Genomic DNA, 18,345 nt, shown 5'->3' on the forward strand with positions numbered 1-18,345 from the left:
AACGTCAGTAGCAGCTAAATGCCAGGTTAGAGTAGATCAAAGGGCAGGAACAGATAAGTGTTCTGATAGCCCAGATCAAACACCAGGCCAGACACAGACCAGCAGGTGGCATCAATTATGTCGAGTAGCTGTGTAATGTGAATTGTTAGCCATATAGTTTCAACGGTTAAAATAATAATGGCATAATGTAACTAGAAGGATAGTTAAATCACGTGATCACGTAATCATAGCTATTCACATATGGTGGCATAATGTAGTTAAATTAAGTGATTGTTGAAAGCCACAATGATATAGTGTAATAGGCTAGGGATAGAGTAGAAGGCCATTGTGGCGGACATGATTCAGAAGATGAATAGCTTCAGAGAGAGAGCACGGACTAACACAACTGGTTCATTGCATGCTTTTAGAGAGATAACCCTAGTTGACACAACTGACCATGCTGATAACCTTAAAGGAACAGAGCAACTGAAAAAGTACATAACATGACAAACACTGAGGATCAGAGGCGATCGGAGTAACACTTTCTGATTGTCACAGCCTTTGCTTGCAAATAAAGGTTTACTTTCTTGAAGAACTCTCTCCGTCTCCTGGTCGTTCTCCATGGCACAACACTGTTCAATTCCACCCTTGGGTGGCTGTCTGTGTGGATGTTGCACATTCTCTTCGTGTCTGCCTGAGTTTGTTCCGCGAGATCCTACAGTCTAAAAATGTGCAGGTTAGGTGGATTGACCGTGGGAATGCAGGCTTACAGGGATAGGGTGGTAGGGTAGATGGGCCGAATGGCCAGCTTCCACACTCTCAGAATTCAATGTTAACATTTGCCACCAGTCCTCAGAGTCTCACAAAATCTGTGTGACACCTGCTTGAGTAATATGTTAAAATCCATTTTTTTCAAATCCTCTGGCCAGCCAATGTCAACACTGCTAATTACAGCCTCAAGTGCCTCAAACTGACTTGTGAACCGCAGTTTCCTCTCAGAAACCGAGGTGATTCTGCAAAATTGTGTTCGGCTTTGCACACACAGTGGCAGCAGCGTGTATCATATATAACAGAAATTGCTGGAAAACCTCAGCAGACCTTGCAGTATCTATGGAGAGAAAACATAGTTAACATTTCAGGTTCAAATGACCTATTTCAGAATGGTTTATAACTCATAAAAGATTGATACAAACTGTTTACTTTAGTAGCTCTAAGTAGGCTGACTCGGCACCTCTCCCTCTCAACCTTTCTGAAAATACCCAGGACAAAATGTGCCTCTTAAAGCCACAGGATCATCACACCTTCCCACTTTAAAAAAAAATCCATTAATATACAAAGATGACTTCATTTTTAAAAAATATCTTTAGTCTTATGCTATTAATTCACAACAATACAAACACATTGCATTGACTTTAAGCATGCAAACATTTACTCCTACAGTCTGTTTCAGTCCACTTTTCTCTCCCTCCACCAAACACTTCCGTCTTCCTTCAACAAAATCCAGATAATGTGTCAGCAGTTAGCTTCTCATGTCCTGCCAAATGACTGCAATAATAAACTCCATCTAAACAGTCCGGAATTTTTATCCTTAAATTTTTCCAAAAATATGACATGGTGAGGATCAGTATGTATAGTTATCTCAGACATATTAATGGCAATATAAATGTTGAAATGTTGCAACAACAACACCAAACTCAAGGTCTCCTTCTTAATTGTAGAATATATGTTGATTATTCAATTTTCTGGAAAAATATCCAATAGATCTCTCTATTTTCTTGTCATTTCCTTGCAAGAGTACAGCACCAACCCCAAATCACTCCGATCAATAGCCCTTGAATGGCTTTGCGTAATTAGATGTGGCTTACACTGGGGCAGTGGTTAACTCAGCTTTCAGACTGTCGAATGCCCCCTGATGTTCTTCCGCCTGCTGAAATTTCCTCCACCTCTTCAGCAACTCAGTCAGCAAATAAGTCAGTCAGTCATAGTATCGTCATGCTGTTGTGGGAATGAAGAGAAGGAGTGCGATCCGAAGTGCGGGAGATGGGTTGGACACGGCTGTAGGCCCTGTCAACGGCAGTGTGGGGAAACCTCGGTTGAGGAAAGAAGGTGGACAGTTCAGAAGGATGTTTTGTAGAGGTTGGCATCATCGGAACAGATGCAAAGAAACTGGGAGAATGGAATAGTATCTTTACAGGAAGTAGAGCGTTAAGGTGTATAGTCAAGGTAACTCTCTGAGGTTTTCTGATGAAGGGTCTAGGCCCAAAACGTCAACTTTTGTGCTCCTAAGATGCTGCTTGGCCTGCTGTGTTCATCCAGCTCCACACTTTGTTATCTTAACTCAGGGAGTTGCCGGGTTTGTAGATATTGATGGCGAGCCTACCCACAGAAATGTTGAGGAAAGTGAGGGATGAGCCAGAGATAGACAAGGTGAAAGTGAGAACAGTGTCAAAATCAGAAGCAAATTTGATTTTTTCAAATTTAAGATGAGAAATGAAAAGAGTACTGATGATGTCATTGATGTACTGGAGAAAGAGTGGCAATATAAATGTTGACATGTTGTAATGTCAACACCAAACGTCAAGTTCCAAGATATGGGCATGGTTACCTGCAGGGACCTCAATTATGCCTATTTCTTTGTGGGCTGCATGGAACATTCCATTGTAAAGTATTCACCATCCGGACTTGTAAATACATGGTTATTCATTCAGTGTTGCTGGGTCAAAGTCCTGGAACTCTCCCTAACATCTCTGTGCATTTCTCATTAAGTAATCACAGGGGATGAAGAAGGCAGCTCACCAGCACCTTCTCATGGTCAGTTACAGATTGGCAATAAAGCCTCGCAGTGACACCTACGTCCCGTAAATGCATTTTTAAAAAGTCCCAGTTCCTCGTTGCATCCAGCAGAGAAAGCATGAATTAATAGATCTACCTGTTTCCTACGCTGTGCATCCTATTTGTGTCTCGCTCTGTCCCTTTTTTAGTTTATCACCCTCTCTTTCTGTTTGTCTCCTTCTGTCTCTCTCTATTTCTTTCTCTGCCACTTGCTTTTTCTCCTTAACTGTTCTTGTCTTTTTCTTGCTGCCTCCTCTGTCTCTTTCTCTGTCTCTCGTCCTCCAATCCACTCATTTTCTGTGACAGTAGGAGAGTGCAGACTTGAAACGTCAGCATTCCTGCTCCTTTGATGCTGCTTGGCCTGCTGCGTTAATCCAGCTCCACACCTTGTTATCTCACTCCCTTTCTCTGTTGGTCTGTCTCTGTCTCACTTTGTCTGGTTTGACCTGACTTGATGTTGTGTGTGTGCTGTGACTGTCTGCAATTAGACAGTCTGCAAGCTACACATCGAAATTAGATGGTTGGCAATAATATCTGCAACATAATCTATAATGTGTTTTCCTGTTTTAAATACACCAACGTGCAGGCTTGATAAATCCTTGACATACAATTGGGCATTAGAAGATTCTCATCAGCATGACAGGTACAGCCACCAATGGTAGATTGAGACATTAATTCAAGCCCAGTTTAACCTCCTGGGGCAATGTGAATGAACCCACAGTCATCATTCCATGAAACATCACGAGGGAGCTCTCCATAGTTCATAAGTTAACCATGAAGCAACATTACTGAAAATAAAATGGCTGCATTCATCATCAAGTTACAGGTGGAATCTTTCTGTGCATAATTTGGCCATCACATTTTCCACAATCCACCGATGATTACATTTCAAAATTCTGCTTTAAAAAGTTGTTTTGGATGCCCCGAGGGTGCATAAATTGCTATTGAAATGCAGTCTGACGCGGAAGCTGGGATAAAATTTTCTACTCAACGATTTTCCACATTGCTGCTTTTCACAGCTTCAGTGGAGGAAGGATGCTTTGGGAGGCTGCTGTAGTTCTGGAGGCAGTAAGGGCATTCCTTGTGGCCACTGTGGCAGTGACCTGGTGGGTCTTGTGGTTTGCTGATCCACTTCAGCGCTTTGTTGTCTTTGGCAGCGTGATGGGTCCAGTCTGGGATTCTAACTGCCCTAGACGATAGATTCTTCAGCGACGAGGTTGGTACAGCATGGGATTCCTTGAGGCAGCTTCTGCATTCAATGGCCCAGCCTGGCCATTTGCCTCATCTACAGCTCAGCATCAAGGTGGGTCCCCGAAGCGGCTTCTGCAGCATCTTTGGCAGCATGGTGGTGCACCCTGAGATTTGGCGGCTTTGGTGTTCTGCAACGGGGGAGAATGTGGCTCCTGTCTTTTACTTGACTTTGGGAACCTACGTGAATTGAACAAAGGTGAGCTTTGTCTTAATTTTTTCAATATATGATTTGTGTTAATACAGGTGCTGGAGTATGGCGACTTAAACAATTTTCAATGTATTTTGGAAAAATGCAAGTGAAAGTAAATTACTATTCTTTTCCTTTGATGCCATTGTTGTAGATGTGTTGGAATAGCTCAAGATGCTGCAATATTGTGAAGGCCCATAGTCTTTGCAGTGTCCAGTGGCATCAGCCATTTCTTGATATTAAGTGGAGTAAACCAAGCTGAAAGATGCACCACTGTGATGCTGGGGAACCTCAGGAGGAGACTAAGACAGATCATCCAGTTGGCACTGTTGAATGAAGGTTGTCGCAGAAGCTTTGGTCTTTATTTTTTGCATTGATGTGCAGGGCTTCCCCATAGTTCAAGATGAAATATTTGTGGAGCCTTCTCCTCCAGAGAATTGTTTAATTGTCCACCACCATTCAGAACTTGGTTTGGCAGGACTACAGACCTGTTGCTTCAGCACTGTTTAATATTTGCTGCTCGTGTTCTCCAGTGTTGCTGCTTCACCTGGTGAACACCCCATTTTTAGGCATGCCTGATGCTGCCCCTGGCACACCCACTTGCAACCTTGAGCCAGGGTTGATCTCCTGGCCTGATTTAAATGCTAGCTTGGGCAATATGCTGGGCCATGAGGTTGAAGATTGTATTGGAGTACAATTCTGCTGTTGATGACCCAGTCTTGAGTTGCTGGGTCAGTTCAAATCTTGGCACATCCTTTTTGATGTTGGTAAGGAGGACTTTGCCGTTCTAACTTCCAGAGTTTAGATTGGTGTCTGGTGGTTGTCTGGTTCCTTTTCTGAGAAGTTTTCACAGTTTGACACAGCTGACTGGTTTTCTAGGCCATTTCAGAGGTCAGTTAAGAATCAATCCCATTGCTGTGGGTTTTGAATTTGCATATATTGCAGTGCATTTCCTTCCCTAAAGGACATTGTTGAGCCAGATGGGTTTTTTGATAATAACGAAGATTATACCAGAAGACAGAGGAGCAGAAGCAGACTATTTAGCTCATTGTTACATGGTTACCATTGGTCATTTAATTCCATATTTGTTTGGAATTCAAATTTAATTATCTTCTAATTAGGTCAGGTCATTTTCTTTCAGTGCTACTGCTTTGGAAGCTGCTATTAACAGCACTTCTGTTATGGATCACTGCTTTCAGAATAAACCTGCATCATTCCTCCATTTTGGAACCAAAGTTCCCAAATAATGATAGCATTTTGAAGCTTCATTACAACTGCTTGTACTAATGTATGTAAAATTATTCATGAGCTTTGTGCAACCTGTAGGGCCATGAGAAAGCTGCAGCAATTGGAAAGCATGTTCAGAACTAACAACAAAGTTGAGCAATGTTGTTTTCTCTTCATTGTTATTATTCAACCATATTGGCTACTCAGACCCTTCTCTGACTTTCTCACTTTGGCTGGAATCTGATCTCTGCGTATTCTGTGTCCTTGCCCCTGTGCTCAGCGCTGCCTCTGCTGGGCAGCTTTGAGAAATTGATGCTGGTGTAGAGGAGGTCTTTAGTTCTCCTGGGGTCCCCGTTTCCAGCGTCTCCTTTTCCACCGAACTCTCAAAGTCATCCTGGGGAGCTGGTGTGTCCTCCTCTCTTGTTATGTCTCTGGTTGTATTCTGAGGGTCAATAACCTCCATGTTCTGAGAACCCTGCAGAGAGATTGAAATAAAAGATGTTCTCATCATTTATTGGTATGAATAGGTTTATATTATTTGCACAGCCTAGTGAGAGTTAATCGTGATTCTGTGGGTTTAACTTCCACTTCTTCCTTACCTTGAAGGCTAAAATTCATTGTTCACAGAGATTGAACATCTCAAATGCTTTTCAGCAACTGAACGACTTTTATTTATTGAACTCTAGTTATTGACGTAATATCAGAAACATAGCAGCTGACTTGCATAGAACAAATTTCTCAACAGCAGTATTAGAATAACTTACATTATTTTGTTTTGTTAATTCTGTTTTTGGTGAAAATAGGACCCAGGACAATGAGGAGAACTGCTCACAGTTTCTCTTCCAAATTATGCCCTTGGGATCTTTAACAACTCCCACAGGCAGAAAGAGTGGTTTAATCTATCGTCTTAAAGATGGCAGCTCGAGCAGTGTGGAGATCCATCAAGAAATGGAAACAAGTGATATTCTCAACATTTATTGGCATTTTTGAGTTCAGTGATTGCACAGCCTCGTGAGTGTTTTTCACCATTCGCTGGATTTAACCTTCTCTCACTCACTGTCTTGCTCTCTCTCCCCCAGCTCGCTTGCTCGATCTGTCTCTCGCTCGCTCTGCCTCTGTCTGTCTCTCTGTCCCTCCTAGTATCGATCCTTTCTCCTCTCAGGTGGAATGGCATAGTTTGACTCTAAATTTAGATTTGATCTCTCTTCTTCCCTCATACAAAGCGTTCCAAAACACCTTCAGAGTGAGCTCCTTTTGGAAGCGTATTCACTGTTGTAGTGTAGGCATTCAGCAGCTGATGTGCACAGAAAGGTTCAGCAAACAGTTGACATCAACCACTTTTTGAACAATGAAATAAAGCTGCAGGGGTCTGAAACAATGACAATGAAAACTGTTGGAGAAACTCAGCAGGTCTGGCAGCATTTGTGAAGAAAAGGCAGTTTATGTTTGAAGTATAATGACCCTTCTTTCAGACAAGGGCAGCACTCTCAGTATGACCCTCCGACGATGTGGTACTGCCCAAAGTGACAGTTTTGTCAGGTTATGTTTAAATTTGTGGAGTTGGTTACTAAACCTTCTGACTCAGAAAGGGAAGGTGAGAGGGCTGCCCATTGAGCCATTGCTTACTCGCCAGTTAGAAATCCATGGCTAATGTGCCTGGGACAGACGTTGCCTTTTAATCATCTTGGCTGCGCACAACTTCCACATTCCTGTCCCTGTTCCACAGTCCGTTTGGCTGGAATTTGCCTTGAATGTGTGTGTGTGTGTGTGTGTGTGTGGTGTGTGTGTGTGTGTGTGTGCGCGTGTCTCACAACGCTTCAATTCCAGCCTCACGTAATTGTGTGCATAGAGTTTGCACGTTGTCCCTATGTCTGCACAGGTTTTCTTCCACATCCCAAAGATGTGCAGGTTTGGTGGATTGGCCATGCTAAGTTGCCCATGGATATGCCAACTAGGTGGGATGCTCTATGGAGGGGTAGTGTGGACCTGATGGGCCAAATGGCCTGTTTCCACACTGTAGGGAATTCTATGACTGTCCTGTGCAAAGTCCTGTCACTGCTGGCAGCTTTGAAAAAGTGATGTTAGTGCAGAGAAAATCCTTGCCTTTGTCAGTTGCAACATTTTGCATTGTTTAAATGCTGAGCTTAAAGCTTCAAAGTGAGCGTAAACCGCTTCTTGGTTACCTGGTGCTTCACAGAGAGTTGACTGGAGGTCAGTGCAATGTCACTGGTCTTTGAAGCAGTCTGCTCAATTGCTCTCTTTCTCCTGCAATATCAATATCAAAGTGTGGTTGTAAATCAGAGTCAGCGCAGCATAGATACAGTTACATGTCTGGAAGTTCCTGTTGAATATGCTTCCACCTCCCCATCAGGCAGTGTATTCCATATCACAACAACTTATAACTTTTATAAGATAACAAAATGTGAGGCTGGATGAACACAGCAGGCCAAGCAGCATCTCAGGAGCACAAAAGCTGACGTTTCGGGCCTAGACCCTTCAGAGAGGGGGATGGGGAGAGGGAACTGGAATAAATAGGGAGAGAGGGGGAGGCGGACCGAAGTTGGAGAGAAAAGAAGATAGGTGGAGAGGAGAGTATAGGTGGGGAGGTAGGGAGGGGATAGGTCAGTCCAGGGAAGACGGACAGGTCAAGGAGGTGGGATGAGGTTAGTAGGTAGATGGGGGTGCGGCTTGGGGTGGGAGGAAGGGATGGGTGAGAGGAAGAACAGGTTAGGGAGGCAGAGACAGGTTGGACTGGTTTTGGGATGCAGTGGGTGGAGGGGAAGAGCTGGGCTGGTTGTGTGGTGCAGTGGGGGAAGGGGACGAACTGGGCTGGTTTAGGGATGCAGTGGGGGAAGGGGAGATTTTGAAGCTGGTGATGTCCACATTGATACCATTAGGCTGCAGGGTTCCCAGGCGGAATATGAGTTGCTGTTCCTGCAACCTTCGGGTGGCATCATTGTGGCACTGCAGGAGGCCCATGATGGACATGTCACCTAAAGAATGGGAGGGGGAGTGGAAATGGTTTGCGACTGGGAGGTGCAGTTGTTTGTTGTGAACTGAGCAGAGGTGTTCTGCAAAGCGGTCTCCAAGCCTCCGCTTGGTTTTCCCAATGTCGAGGAAACCACACCGGGTACAGTGGATGCAGTATACCACATTGGCAGATGTGCAGGTGAACCTCTGCTTAATGTGAATGTCATCTTGGGGCCTGGGATAGGGGTGAGGGAGGAGGTGTGGGGGCAAGTGTAGCATTTCCTGCGGTTGCAGGGGAAGGTGCTGGGTGTGGTGGGGTTGGAGGGCAGTGTGGAGCGAACAAGGGAGTCACAGAGAGAGTGGTCTCTCCGGAAAGCAGACAGGGGTGGGGATGGAAAAATGTCTTGGGTGGTGGGGTCGGATTGTAGATGGCGGAAGTGTTGGAGGATGATGCGTTGTATCCGGAGGTTGTTGGGGTGGTGTGTGAGAACGAGGGGGATCCTCTTTGGGCGGTTGTGGCGGGGGCGGGGTGTGAGGGATGTGTTGCGGGAAATACGGGAGACGCGGTCAAGGGTGTTCTCGATCACTGTGGGGGGAAAGTTGAGGTCCTTGAAGAACTTGGACATCTGGGATGTGCGGGAGTGGAATGACTTATCGTGGGAGCAGATGCGGCGGACGCGGAGGAATTGGGAATAGGGGATGGAATTTTTGCAGGAGGGTGGGTGGGAGGAGGTGTATTCTAGGTAGCTGTGGGAGTCAGTGGGCTTGAAATGGACATCAGTTACAAGCTGGTTGCCTGAGATGGAGACTGAGAGATCCAGGAAGGTGAGGGATGTGCTGGAGATGGCCCAGGTGAACTGAAGGTTGGGGTGGAAGGTGTTGGTGAAGTGGATGAACTGTTCGAGCTCCTCTGGGGAGCAAGAGGCGGTGTCGATACAGTCATCAATGTACCGGAGGAAGAGGTGGGGTTTGGGGCCTGTGTAGGTGCTGAAGAGGGACTGTTCCACGTCACCTACAAAGAGGCAGGCGTAGCTGGGGCCCATGCGGGTGCCCATGGCCACCCTGTTAGTCTGTAGGAAGTGGGAGGAGTCAAAAGAGAAGTTGTTGAGGGTGAGGACGAGTTCGGCTAGGCGGACGAGGGTGTCGGTGGAAGGGGACTGGTCGGGCCTGCGGGACAGGAAGAAGCGGAGGGCCTTGAGGCCATCTGCATGCGGAATGCAGGTGTATAGGGACTGGACGTCCATGGTGAAGATGAGGTGTTGGGGGCCAGGGAATTGGAAGTCCTGGAGGAGGTGGAGGGCGTGGGCGTCTCTGAACTTCTAACTTTTCATCTGGACACACAATGAAAGACCCGCTCTAGATCATGGGGTTTCCAGAAGAAGTGCCCGCTACCTCACCTGAAGAGAACACTCACCAACTGTAGGGCTGAAAGTGAAAGTAAATATTTAAAATAAAATCGAATGAAGTATTCATACTTACTTGTTCACGCTCAGTAAGATTACGATTACAGCCAGGAAAATGCTGAACACAATTGCAGTTATGACCAGTCCTACTGTCCATTTATTGGAGTCTCTACCTGTAAACATAGCCATTAATTACCATACTGGAATGACAGGATGTATCTTGAGAAGCAATGCACTCTATTTTTCAGAATTTATTCTCAAGCAGTTGACATTTCATACCCCTTCTTCATTGTCACTTCAAAGATTGTGATGTGTCTTTTTCCTAACCCCCACAAACTGAGAGAGGAGGGCAGTTAAGAGGTAACTGTGTTGTAGCTTGAGACTATAATCATGTATGCACAGACTGGGAGAAAACACTGGGTTTCCTTCACTAATGGGGCATTAGTGACCCACTTTATAATCTCTGTCTTTGTATCAAACAAACTCACTTAAATAATCGATCATCAGTTCATTATCACATTGCTGTTTATGGGATCTTGTTGTGCAAAAATTGGCAGTCACATTACCTTCAATAGAGCAATCATCACACTTCTGATTCTGTCATAATATGAGCAATATATTCAATCCTTTTGAATATAGTCTGTGTATCATTCAAATTTACGTTGGACAGTTCAACGGTCTAGAACATAGAACATAGAACATAGAACAGTACAGCACAGAACAGGCCCTTCAGCCCACAATGTTGTGCCGACCATTGATCCTCATGTATGCACCCTCAAATTTCTGTGACCATATACATGTCCAGCAGTCTCTTAAATGACCCCAATGACCTTGCTTCCACAACTGCTGCTGGCAACGCATTCCATGCTCTCACAACTCTCTGCGTAAAGAACCTGCCTCTGACATCCCCTCTATACTTTCCACCAACCAGCTTAAAACTATGACCCCTCGTGCTAGCCATTTCTGCCCTGGGAAATAGTCTCTGGCTATCAACTCTATCTATGCCTCTCATTATCTTGTATACCTCAATTAGGTCCCCTCTCCTCCTCCTTTTCTCCAATGAAAAGAGACCGAGCTCAGTCAACCTCTCTTCATAAGATAAGCCCTCCAGTCCAGGCAGCATCCTGGTAAACCTCCTCTGAACCCCCTCCAAAGCATCCACATCTTTCCTATAATAGGGCGCCCAGAGCTGGACGCAGTATTCCAAGTGCGGTCTAACCAAAGTTTTATAGAGCTGCAACAAGATCTCATGACTCTTAAACTCAATCCCCCTGTTAATGAAAGCCAAAACACAATATGCTTTCTTAACAACCCTGTCCACTTGGGTGGCCATTTTAAGGGATCTATGTATCTGCACACCAAGATCCCTCTGTTCCTCCACGCTGCCAAGAATCCTATCCTTAATCCTGTACTCAGCTTTCAAATTCGACCTTCCAAAATGCATCACCTCGCATTTATCCAGGTTGAACTCCATCTGCCACCTCTCAGCCCATCTCTGCATCCTGTCAATGTCCCACTGCAGCCTACAACAGCCCTCTACACTGTCAACGACACCTCCGACCTTTGTGTCGTCTGCGAACTTGCTGACCCATCCTTCAATTCCCTCGTCCAAGTCATTAATAAAAATTAAAAACAGTAGAGGCCCAAGGACAGAGCCCTGTGGAACTCCACTCACCACTGACTTCCAGGCAGAATATTTTCCTTCTACTACCACTCGCTGTCTTCTGTTGGCCAGCCAATTCTGTATCCAAGCAGCTAAGTTCCCCTGTATCCCATTCCTCCTGACCTTCTGAATGAGCCTACCATGGGGAACCTTATCAAATGCCTGATGGATAGTTGATTGTTGGATCACCGCAGATTGGAGTTGTGTGACAGGATCCTGCAGAATCCCACAGGCAGGTGCATCCATGCGAATTGTCCAGGAAATTGGAAGTTCCAATTAGCAATGTCCCTGTGTCTGGAACACTGACAGAGCCCAGTCAGGTCAGGGAGGAGCACTTCCTTTATGCTCAGACAATTAAAAGCTTGGACTAACAATCCATTAGCTGTTAAACTGATCCCCCAACCCTCCCACTGACCACACAGCCTCCAATTTCACCTCACCTGAACCTGGACATCTGACAATTATCTCTCCTCTGACCAGGTGCCTTCTCACTCTCTAACAATCCAGTGCTGTTTTGCTCCTCCTCCTCCCCCCTGGGCAGCCTGTCCTCCACCCATCCAGGCACACCTCTCAACTCAAAGCTTTGTCCACTGTTGGCCTGTACCTAACCTGCCAATAATCTGATTTCTCTCAGCCTAGCCCCGACGATGCCCCGAGCCCTGCCTTGCATCCTGCCACACCAACAGCCCCAATCACCTGCACACTACCCCATCTGTTTCCATGGTGAGATCCCATCCTCCCTCAGTGAGCTGGACCTCTTCACCAACTTAATACTACTTTACTCTCCAATGTCCCCTGCAATGTTGCCTCTCTTTATTTTCAGTTAGAGTATTGTTTGGGGGTGGGGGAATGGGGAGTGTTGCTGAGAGTTCCAGATATCCACCTCAGTTTGTGAAGAAAGTGCTTCCTGATGGCCTCCGCCAAATGGCCTGACCTGAGTTTTATCTAGTGTTGCCATTGACACTGCAATGGCTATGATGTCCAGATTCTTCCCAGTGCCACATGCCAGTGAAGACCAACATAGAAAGGGACGGAGTGGTGAGCTCTGCTGCCTCATAGCGCCAGGGCCTCTGATTCAATTCCACCCTCAGGTGACTGTCTGTGTGGAGTTTGTACACTCTCCTTGTGTCTGCGTGGGTTTCCTTCAGGCGCCCCAGTTTCCTCGCGCAGTCCGAAGATGCACAGTTTATGTTGATTGACCATACTAAATTGTCCATAGTGCTCAGCAGTGTGCATATTTGGTCAGTTATCAAGAGGTGGGTCTGGGTCTGGGTGGGATGCTCCGAGGGTCAGTGTAAACTAGTTGGGCTGAAGGGCCTGTTTCCACACTCTAGGGATTTTATGATCTAGAAAGATAGGCCAGATGAATGCGTGGCTGAGGAGCTGATGTAGAGGGCAGTGTTTTCAGTTCTTGGATCACTGGGATCTCTTCTGGGATTGAGCTGACCTGTACAAGAGGGTGGGTTGCACTTGAGCTGCAGGGAGTACAATAACCTTGAGGGAAGCTTTACCAGTGTTACCCAGAGGGTTTAACCTAGTTTGGTAGTGGAGTGGGACTCTGAATGAGAGAGGGGCCATCGAGAAGTCAGGGGAAAATACATTAGCCATTGAGGGTTTACAATTCAGGGTAGCCAGGGACACAGTAAAGGGAGGGAAAAGGTTTAAAGTGTTTTTATTTCAACGTACAAGGCCTGACTGCTAAGGCAGATGAGCTCAGAGCATGGATTGGCTCTGAGGACTGGGATATTATAGTCATACCAGAAACATGGCTGAGAGAAGGGCAGGACTGGCAGCTCAGTGTTCCAGGATACTGAAGCTACAGGTGTGACAGAAGTACAAGTAAGCGAGGAGGAGGTGTTGCCCTTTTGATAAGGGAGGTCAAAGCAACAGAGCTTAGAGAGGATATTCTTAAGGGATCATCAAATGAACCATATGGTTAGAACTTAGAAATAAGAAGGTCACTTTGTTGGGATTGTATTATAGACCCCCAGACAGCCAGCGCGTACTAGAGGCGAAAATATGTAGAAAGATTGCAGATAGCTGCAGAAATTAAACAGTAGTATTGGTTGGAGATTTTATTTTACCCAGCATTAACTGGTCCACCCAGAGTGGAATTTGTCTCAGCGTCCAAGAAATATTCCTAAATCAGTATGTAGAGGGCCCTACTCAGGAGGGTACAACACTAGACCTCCTTGTAGGAAACGAGGTTGAACAAGTTACTCAAGTGTCAGTCACAGCACTTTTGATCCAGCGACCATATCACTGTAAGTTTTAACATAGTTATGGAAAAAAAAGGACGGGTCCACAAGTTAAGGTGCAGAATTGGAGCAGGGCCGACTTTGGGGCCATTAAGCAGATCTAGTAAAGATTGACTTGGTGAATGTTTGAAAGAAAAGGAATGACTGGTAAATGGGAGGCTTTTAAAAGTATGATACCAAGAGTCCAGGGATAGTATCTCCCTGTTAGAGTGAAGGGGAAAGCTGGCAGATTTAGGGATCCAGCTGGCTAATGAGGGATATTGAGGCTCTGGTCTGGAAAAAGAAGGCATGCATTAGGTTTGAGCTATCAGGCTCAAGTGAATCCCTAGATGACTATAAAAGTGTAGGATTGCACTTAAGCAAAATCAGAAGAGCAAAAAGACGGCATGAGGTGGATCTGGCAGAAATATTAAAGATAATCCCTAGAAGTTCAATAGCAATATTAAGAGTAAAAGAGTGATTAGGGAGAGAAGAGGACCCCTTTAATATCAGCACGGCCATCTACGTATGGAGCCACAGGAAATGAGGGAGATTTTTCATGAATATTTCTCCTCAGTGTTTACTGAGGAGACAATCATGGATGCTAAAGAAATAAGGCAAACAAATAGGGATGTTTTGGACCACATACATATGATGAGAGAGAAGGTGTTTTCGGCCTTCAATCACATTAAGGTAGATAAACCCCCTGGGCCTGATCAAGTCTGTCCTCAGACATTGTGGGAGGCTAGGGAAGAAATTGCAGAGATTTTTGCTTCATCTTTCACAGTGGATGAAGTTCCAGAGACTGGAGGGTAGCTAATGTTCCATTGTTTAAGAAAGGTAGCAAAGACCAGCGAAGGAACTACAGGCCAATGAGCCCGACATCAGTGGCAGGCAACTTATTGGAGAAGATACTGAGGGACAGGATCAACCAATGTTTGGATAGTCATGGATTAGGGATAGTCAGCATGGATTTATGGGCAGGAAGTTACAAATTTTAAGAGTTTTTTGTTACCTCTTCAAAGAGGAGAGATGAGGTAGGGCTGTGGACGTTGATCATATGCATTTTAGTAAGGTCTTTGGCAAGGTTCTGCACGGCAGGCTAGTTATGAAGGTTAGGCTGCAGGGCTTCCAGGGAGGCTAGCTAATTGGATTCAAAATTGGTTTGATGGTAGGAATCAGTGGGTGATGGTTGAAGGTTGTTTCTTGGACTGGAGGCCTGTGACAAATGGTGTGCCACAGGGGTCGGTGCTGGGAACTTTTGTTATTTACATAAACGGTCTGGATATGAAATTTACAAGGCATGATTAGTAAGTTTGTGGATGATATAAATTTAGGAGGTGTCATTGATAGCAAGAAGATTATTAAAAATTAGAGGGATATTGATCAGATTGGGAAGTGGGCTGAGGATTAGCAAATGCAATTCAATACAGATAAGTGTGAGATGTTGCACTTTGAAAAATCAAATCATGGTAAGGTTCTGAGGAGAGGGACCTCAGAGTACAAGTAGATAGTTTATTGAAAACGGTTTCACAGGTGGACAGGGTGGCGAAGAAGGCAATTAACATTCTGGCCTTCATCGGCTGAAACATTGGGATATCAAGTTACAGTTGTATGAGTCATTGGCGAGGCTGCACTCGGAGTATTGTGTATGGGTTTTATCACCCTGTATAGGAAAGACATAGCTAAGCTGGAAAGTGAGCAAAGAAGACTTAAAGGGATGATGCCAGGACTAGTAGGCCTGAGTTAGAGAGAGATGTTGGCCAGAATAGGACTTTATTCCTTGGAACTTAGGAGAATGAGGGGTGATCTTATTGAGATGTATTTAATCATGAGAGGCATAAATAGGATGGATGAACGCATATAGCCTTTTTTTCCCAGTGATGGGAAATTGAAAACTAGAGGGCATTGGATTAGAGTGAGAGGGCAAAGATTTCAGAACCACTGAAGATTTAAGAAGGGCAACTTCTTCATGTAGAGAGTGGTGCAAATATGGGAATGGCCTGCCAGAGAAATTGTTTCAGGCAAGTACAATAATGAGATTTTAACAAACATTTGGACAGCTACATGGATGGGAAAGTTTAGAGGAATATGGACCAAATGTGGGCCATTGGAACTAGCTGAATGGGCACCAGGGTCAGCATGGACCAGTTGAGGATGAAGGGCCTGTTTCCATGTTGTATTACTCTAGAACTCTACTTTATAACTCTGAGGATGTGCTGGCCAGAGTCTGGTGGGAAAGAGCATCATAAAGGAGGTGAAGATGGGGAAGAAGGGGATTCTAGTGTTGAGGGTATAACCAGCCAAGCCAAGATCGATCCAGAGTCAATTCTCTCACCTTTGACCCTAAGTTGCACATTGAACGTGGCTGCGCCATACGGGTTTCGAACCAAGCATGATCCCATCACTTCCTGTTCATCCTGGTGTCCCGTCAGGATCAGGAAACCCATCACCTGATGCCCCGCTCTGAGCTGCAGTGACACAAAACCTCCCCATGTTTGGTTACCACTGAGGTTGGCATGGGGCAGATGCCAGGTGAGGTCGCCAGGAGGATTGGAGTTGGCCACACAGACGCAGGTGATCCCCTCTGACCTCCGAGTACATTCCGACTCCCAGGAAATCTCTGGATCATCTGAGGAGGGAACGATAGCAATTAGCCAAAAATAGTAGATATAATATTTATGCCAAAATCGCCTTCAGTTGTCTTGCTCCACTCCAAATTCATTTCTAAACGCTTTCCCATCTCCCACACTCTGTAAACTTCAGCTCATCGAAAACTCTACTGCCTATGTCCTAAGTTGTACCCGGAATTAATAGTTGCACTCTGTCATTAGCTGAACATCGGTGCTCAGTCTGGAAACACCAGTTTATAATACCCATGCTTGTTTTCAAATCTTTCCTGAGCTACTTTTTTCCTCTCGAACCTCTGCAGATGCCTACAGCCCTCCAAGGTCTCTGCCCTACCCCCCTCCAATTATGACCACTTGAACCTTACAACGTTTCAATCACCGCCCCCCCACCCATTGTGACTGCATCTTCCAGAACCTTTCCAGGAACCAAATTTCTGATAATCCCTTCCTAATAGTCCATGCCCCTCTCAATTCTCCTTTATGATGCTGAGCAGCCAAGCTATTAGTTACCAATCCTGATGCCTCGCTGTGTATCTCAGTGAGGGACAGCTTACAGCAGAGAGGGAGCTCTTTACTCTAACCTGCAGTGTGTAAGCTGCCCCCAGACAGCCCCTGAGTTTTAAGAAGAGACAGACAGAGTAAACTGCTTACATTCCACATTCAGGTGGGTTGTGTTAGAGCTGCTGTTACCCAATGGGTTTGTTGCTGTGCAATAGAAACCTGCATCATCCCCCCGTGTTACTGGAGTGAAGGAGAGAATCTGGCTGTTTGTGTTTAATTGGGTGCTGGCATTTCCCTCGATCCTGAACCAGGTGTAATGAGATATCGACGGGACACTTTCACTGGAGCAGGTTAATGTGACGTTGTTTCCCTCTCTGATCCCACCTGAGGCTCCACTGGTGGACACTGTGGTCTCCCATGGGGGATCTGGAACAAGAGCAAAGGAGAATCAGCAAGTAATCCCTGTGTCCCACAACCCTCCAAGATCACTTGTTCCAGTTTTCCAGTTCCGGCCTCTTATGTATTTCCTGAGTCAATTGCCTAAAGCCTGAATCTCTGGAATTACAACCTCATTTTTCACCTCCTTCTGGCAAAACATTATCCTGAGCCACATAAGGAGATCTTTGCTCACTGATCAAAAGTGCCATACAGAAGGTTTAACTTAAAAATGTCTTAAAAGCGGAACGTGTTTGTGAAATATTTGTCTGTGTTTACACGCATCCAAATGCCTGTCGTAGACAATGTACATCTCAGAGTCTCGCAGGATATAAATTTGTTTGTTGAGATATGGCTGTGGAATCATTGGTGTGCGGATGGCACTACACACACAAACACAGCAAAGCAAGAGCTGGAGAGTATGATAGACCCAGACAAAGACACAGGGAGACATTTGAACTGGATGTGAATGCAGCAATGGCCGACCGAAGGCAATGAGGATATCAAGATTAGGTGTACTGAGATGGGGAGAGTGGACAAATTCCAAAACTTGGCTCATGAATACGTATTAAAACTACATCCAGAGCTGTAATTTAGCTTAGAAAAACAACAGCAGGCACTGTGGCCAGTGACTTCAGTCTAAATATCTGAAAACAGCCTGAAACTGAGAAAATGTTAGGTGGACGGTAATATGGAGGGCCATACTCGATGAATGTGGGGGTCAGACCCTGAAGAAAGTGGATCAGAGGAAGGTAACAGGTTTTGAATTGTGGGTGTGCCCAAGGGTGCTCGGATTCAGACAAGGGCTTAAATAAAGAGAATGTAAGTATAGGAGTCAAGAATGTGTTAGGTCCAGTTAGACTGAGATAGAAAAGTAAGGACTAGTGAAGAACCATCTTTTTCTCAGCAATAATTGTGGGAGAAATATGCAGTAAACAGAAAAGGATAAAGAAAAATCAGATCATAGATAACACAGGAGCAGTGGAATGAGGGAGGCTTGAAGAAATCCAGAGAAGAAACAAGGCAATGC

At 45.3% G+C, this 18,345-nt stretch overlaps 1 protein-coding gene across 1 annotated transcript in view; it reads right to left on the reverse strand.

Moving 5' to 3' along the window:
• Positions 1–5,448: 5,448 nt before the first annotated feature.
• LOC125448471 (hemicentin-1-like) overlaps positions 5,449–18,345 on the reverse strand; it is a 72,351-nt gene continuing 59,454 nt past the window's right edge. The window contains exons 15-19 of the mRNA XM_059641294.1: positions 17,031–17,306; positions 16,088–16,381; positions 9,926–10,022; positions 7,660–7,741; positions 5,449–5,951 (exon numbers count right to left, since the gene is read on the reverse strand). Of these exons, the coding sequence (XP_059497277.1) occupies positions 5,676–5,951; positions 7,660–7,741; positions 9,926–10,022; positions 16,088–16,381; positions 17,031–17,306 (1,025 nt within the window). The 3' untranslated portion in view covers positions 5,449–5,675. The remainder of the gene's footprint in view (positions 5,952–7,659; positions 7,742–9,925; positions 10,023–16,087; positions 16,382–17,030; positions 17,307–18,345) is intronic.

This window comes from Stegostoma tigrinum, chromosome 41 (genome assembly GCF_030684315.1).
Source record: "Stegostoma tigrinum isolate sSteTig4 chromosome 41, sSteTig4.hap1, whole genome shotgun sequence".
In the NCBI taxonomy this organism is placed as follows: domain Eukaryota; kingdom Metazoa; phylum Chordata; class Chondrichthyes; order Orectolobiformes; family Stegostomatidae; genus Stegostoma; species Stegostoma tigrinum.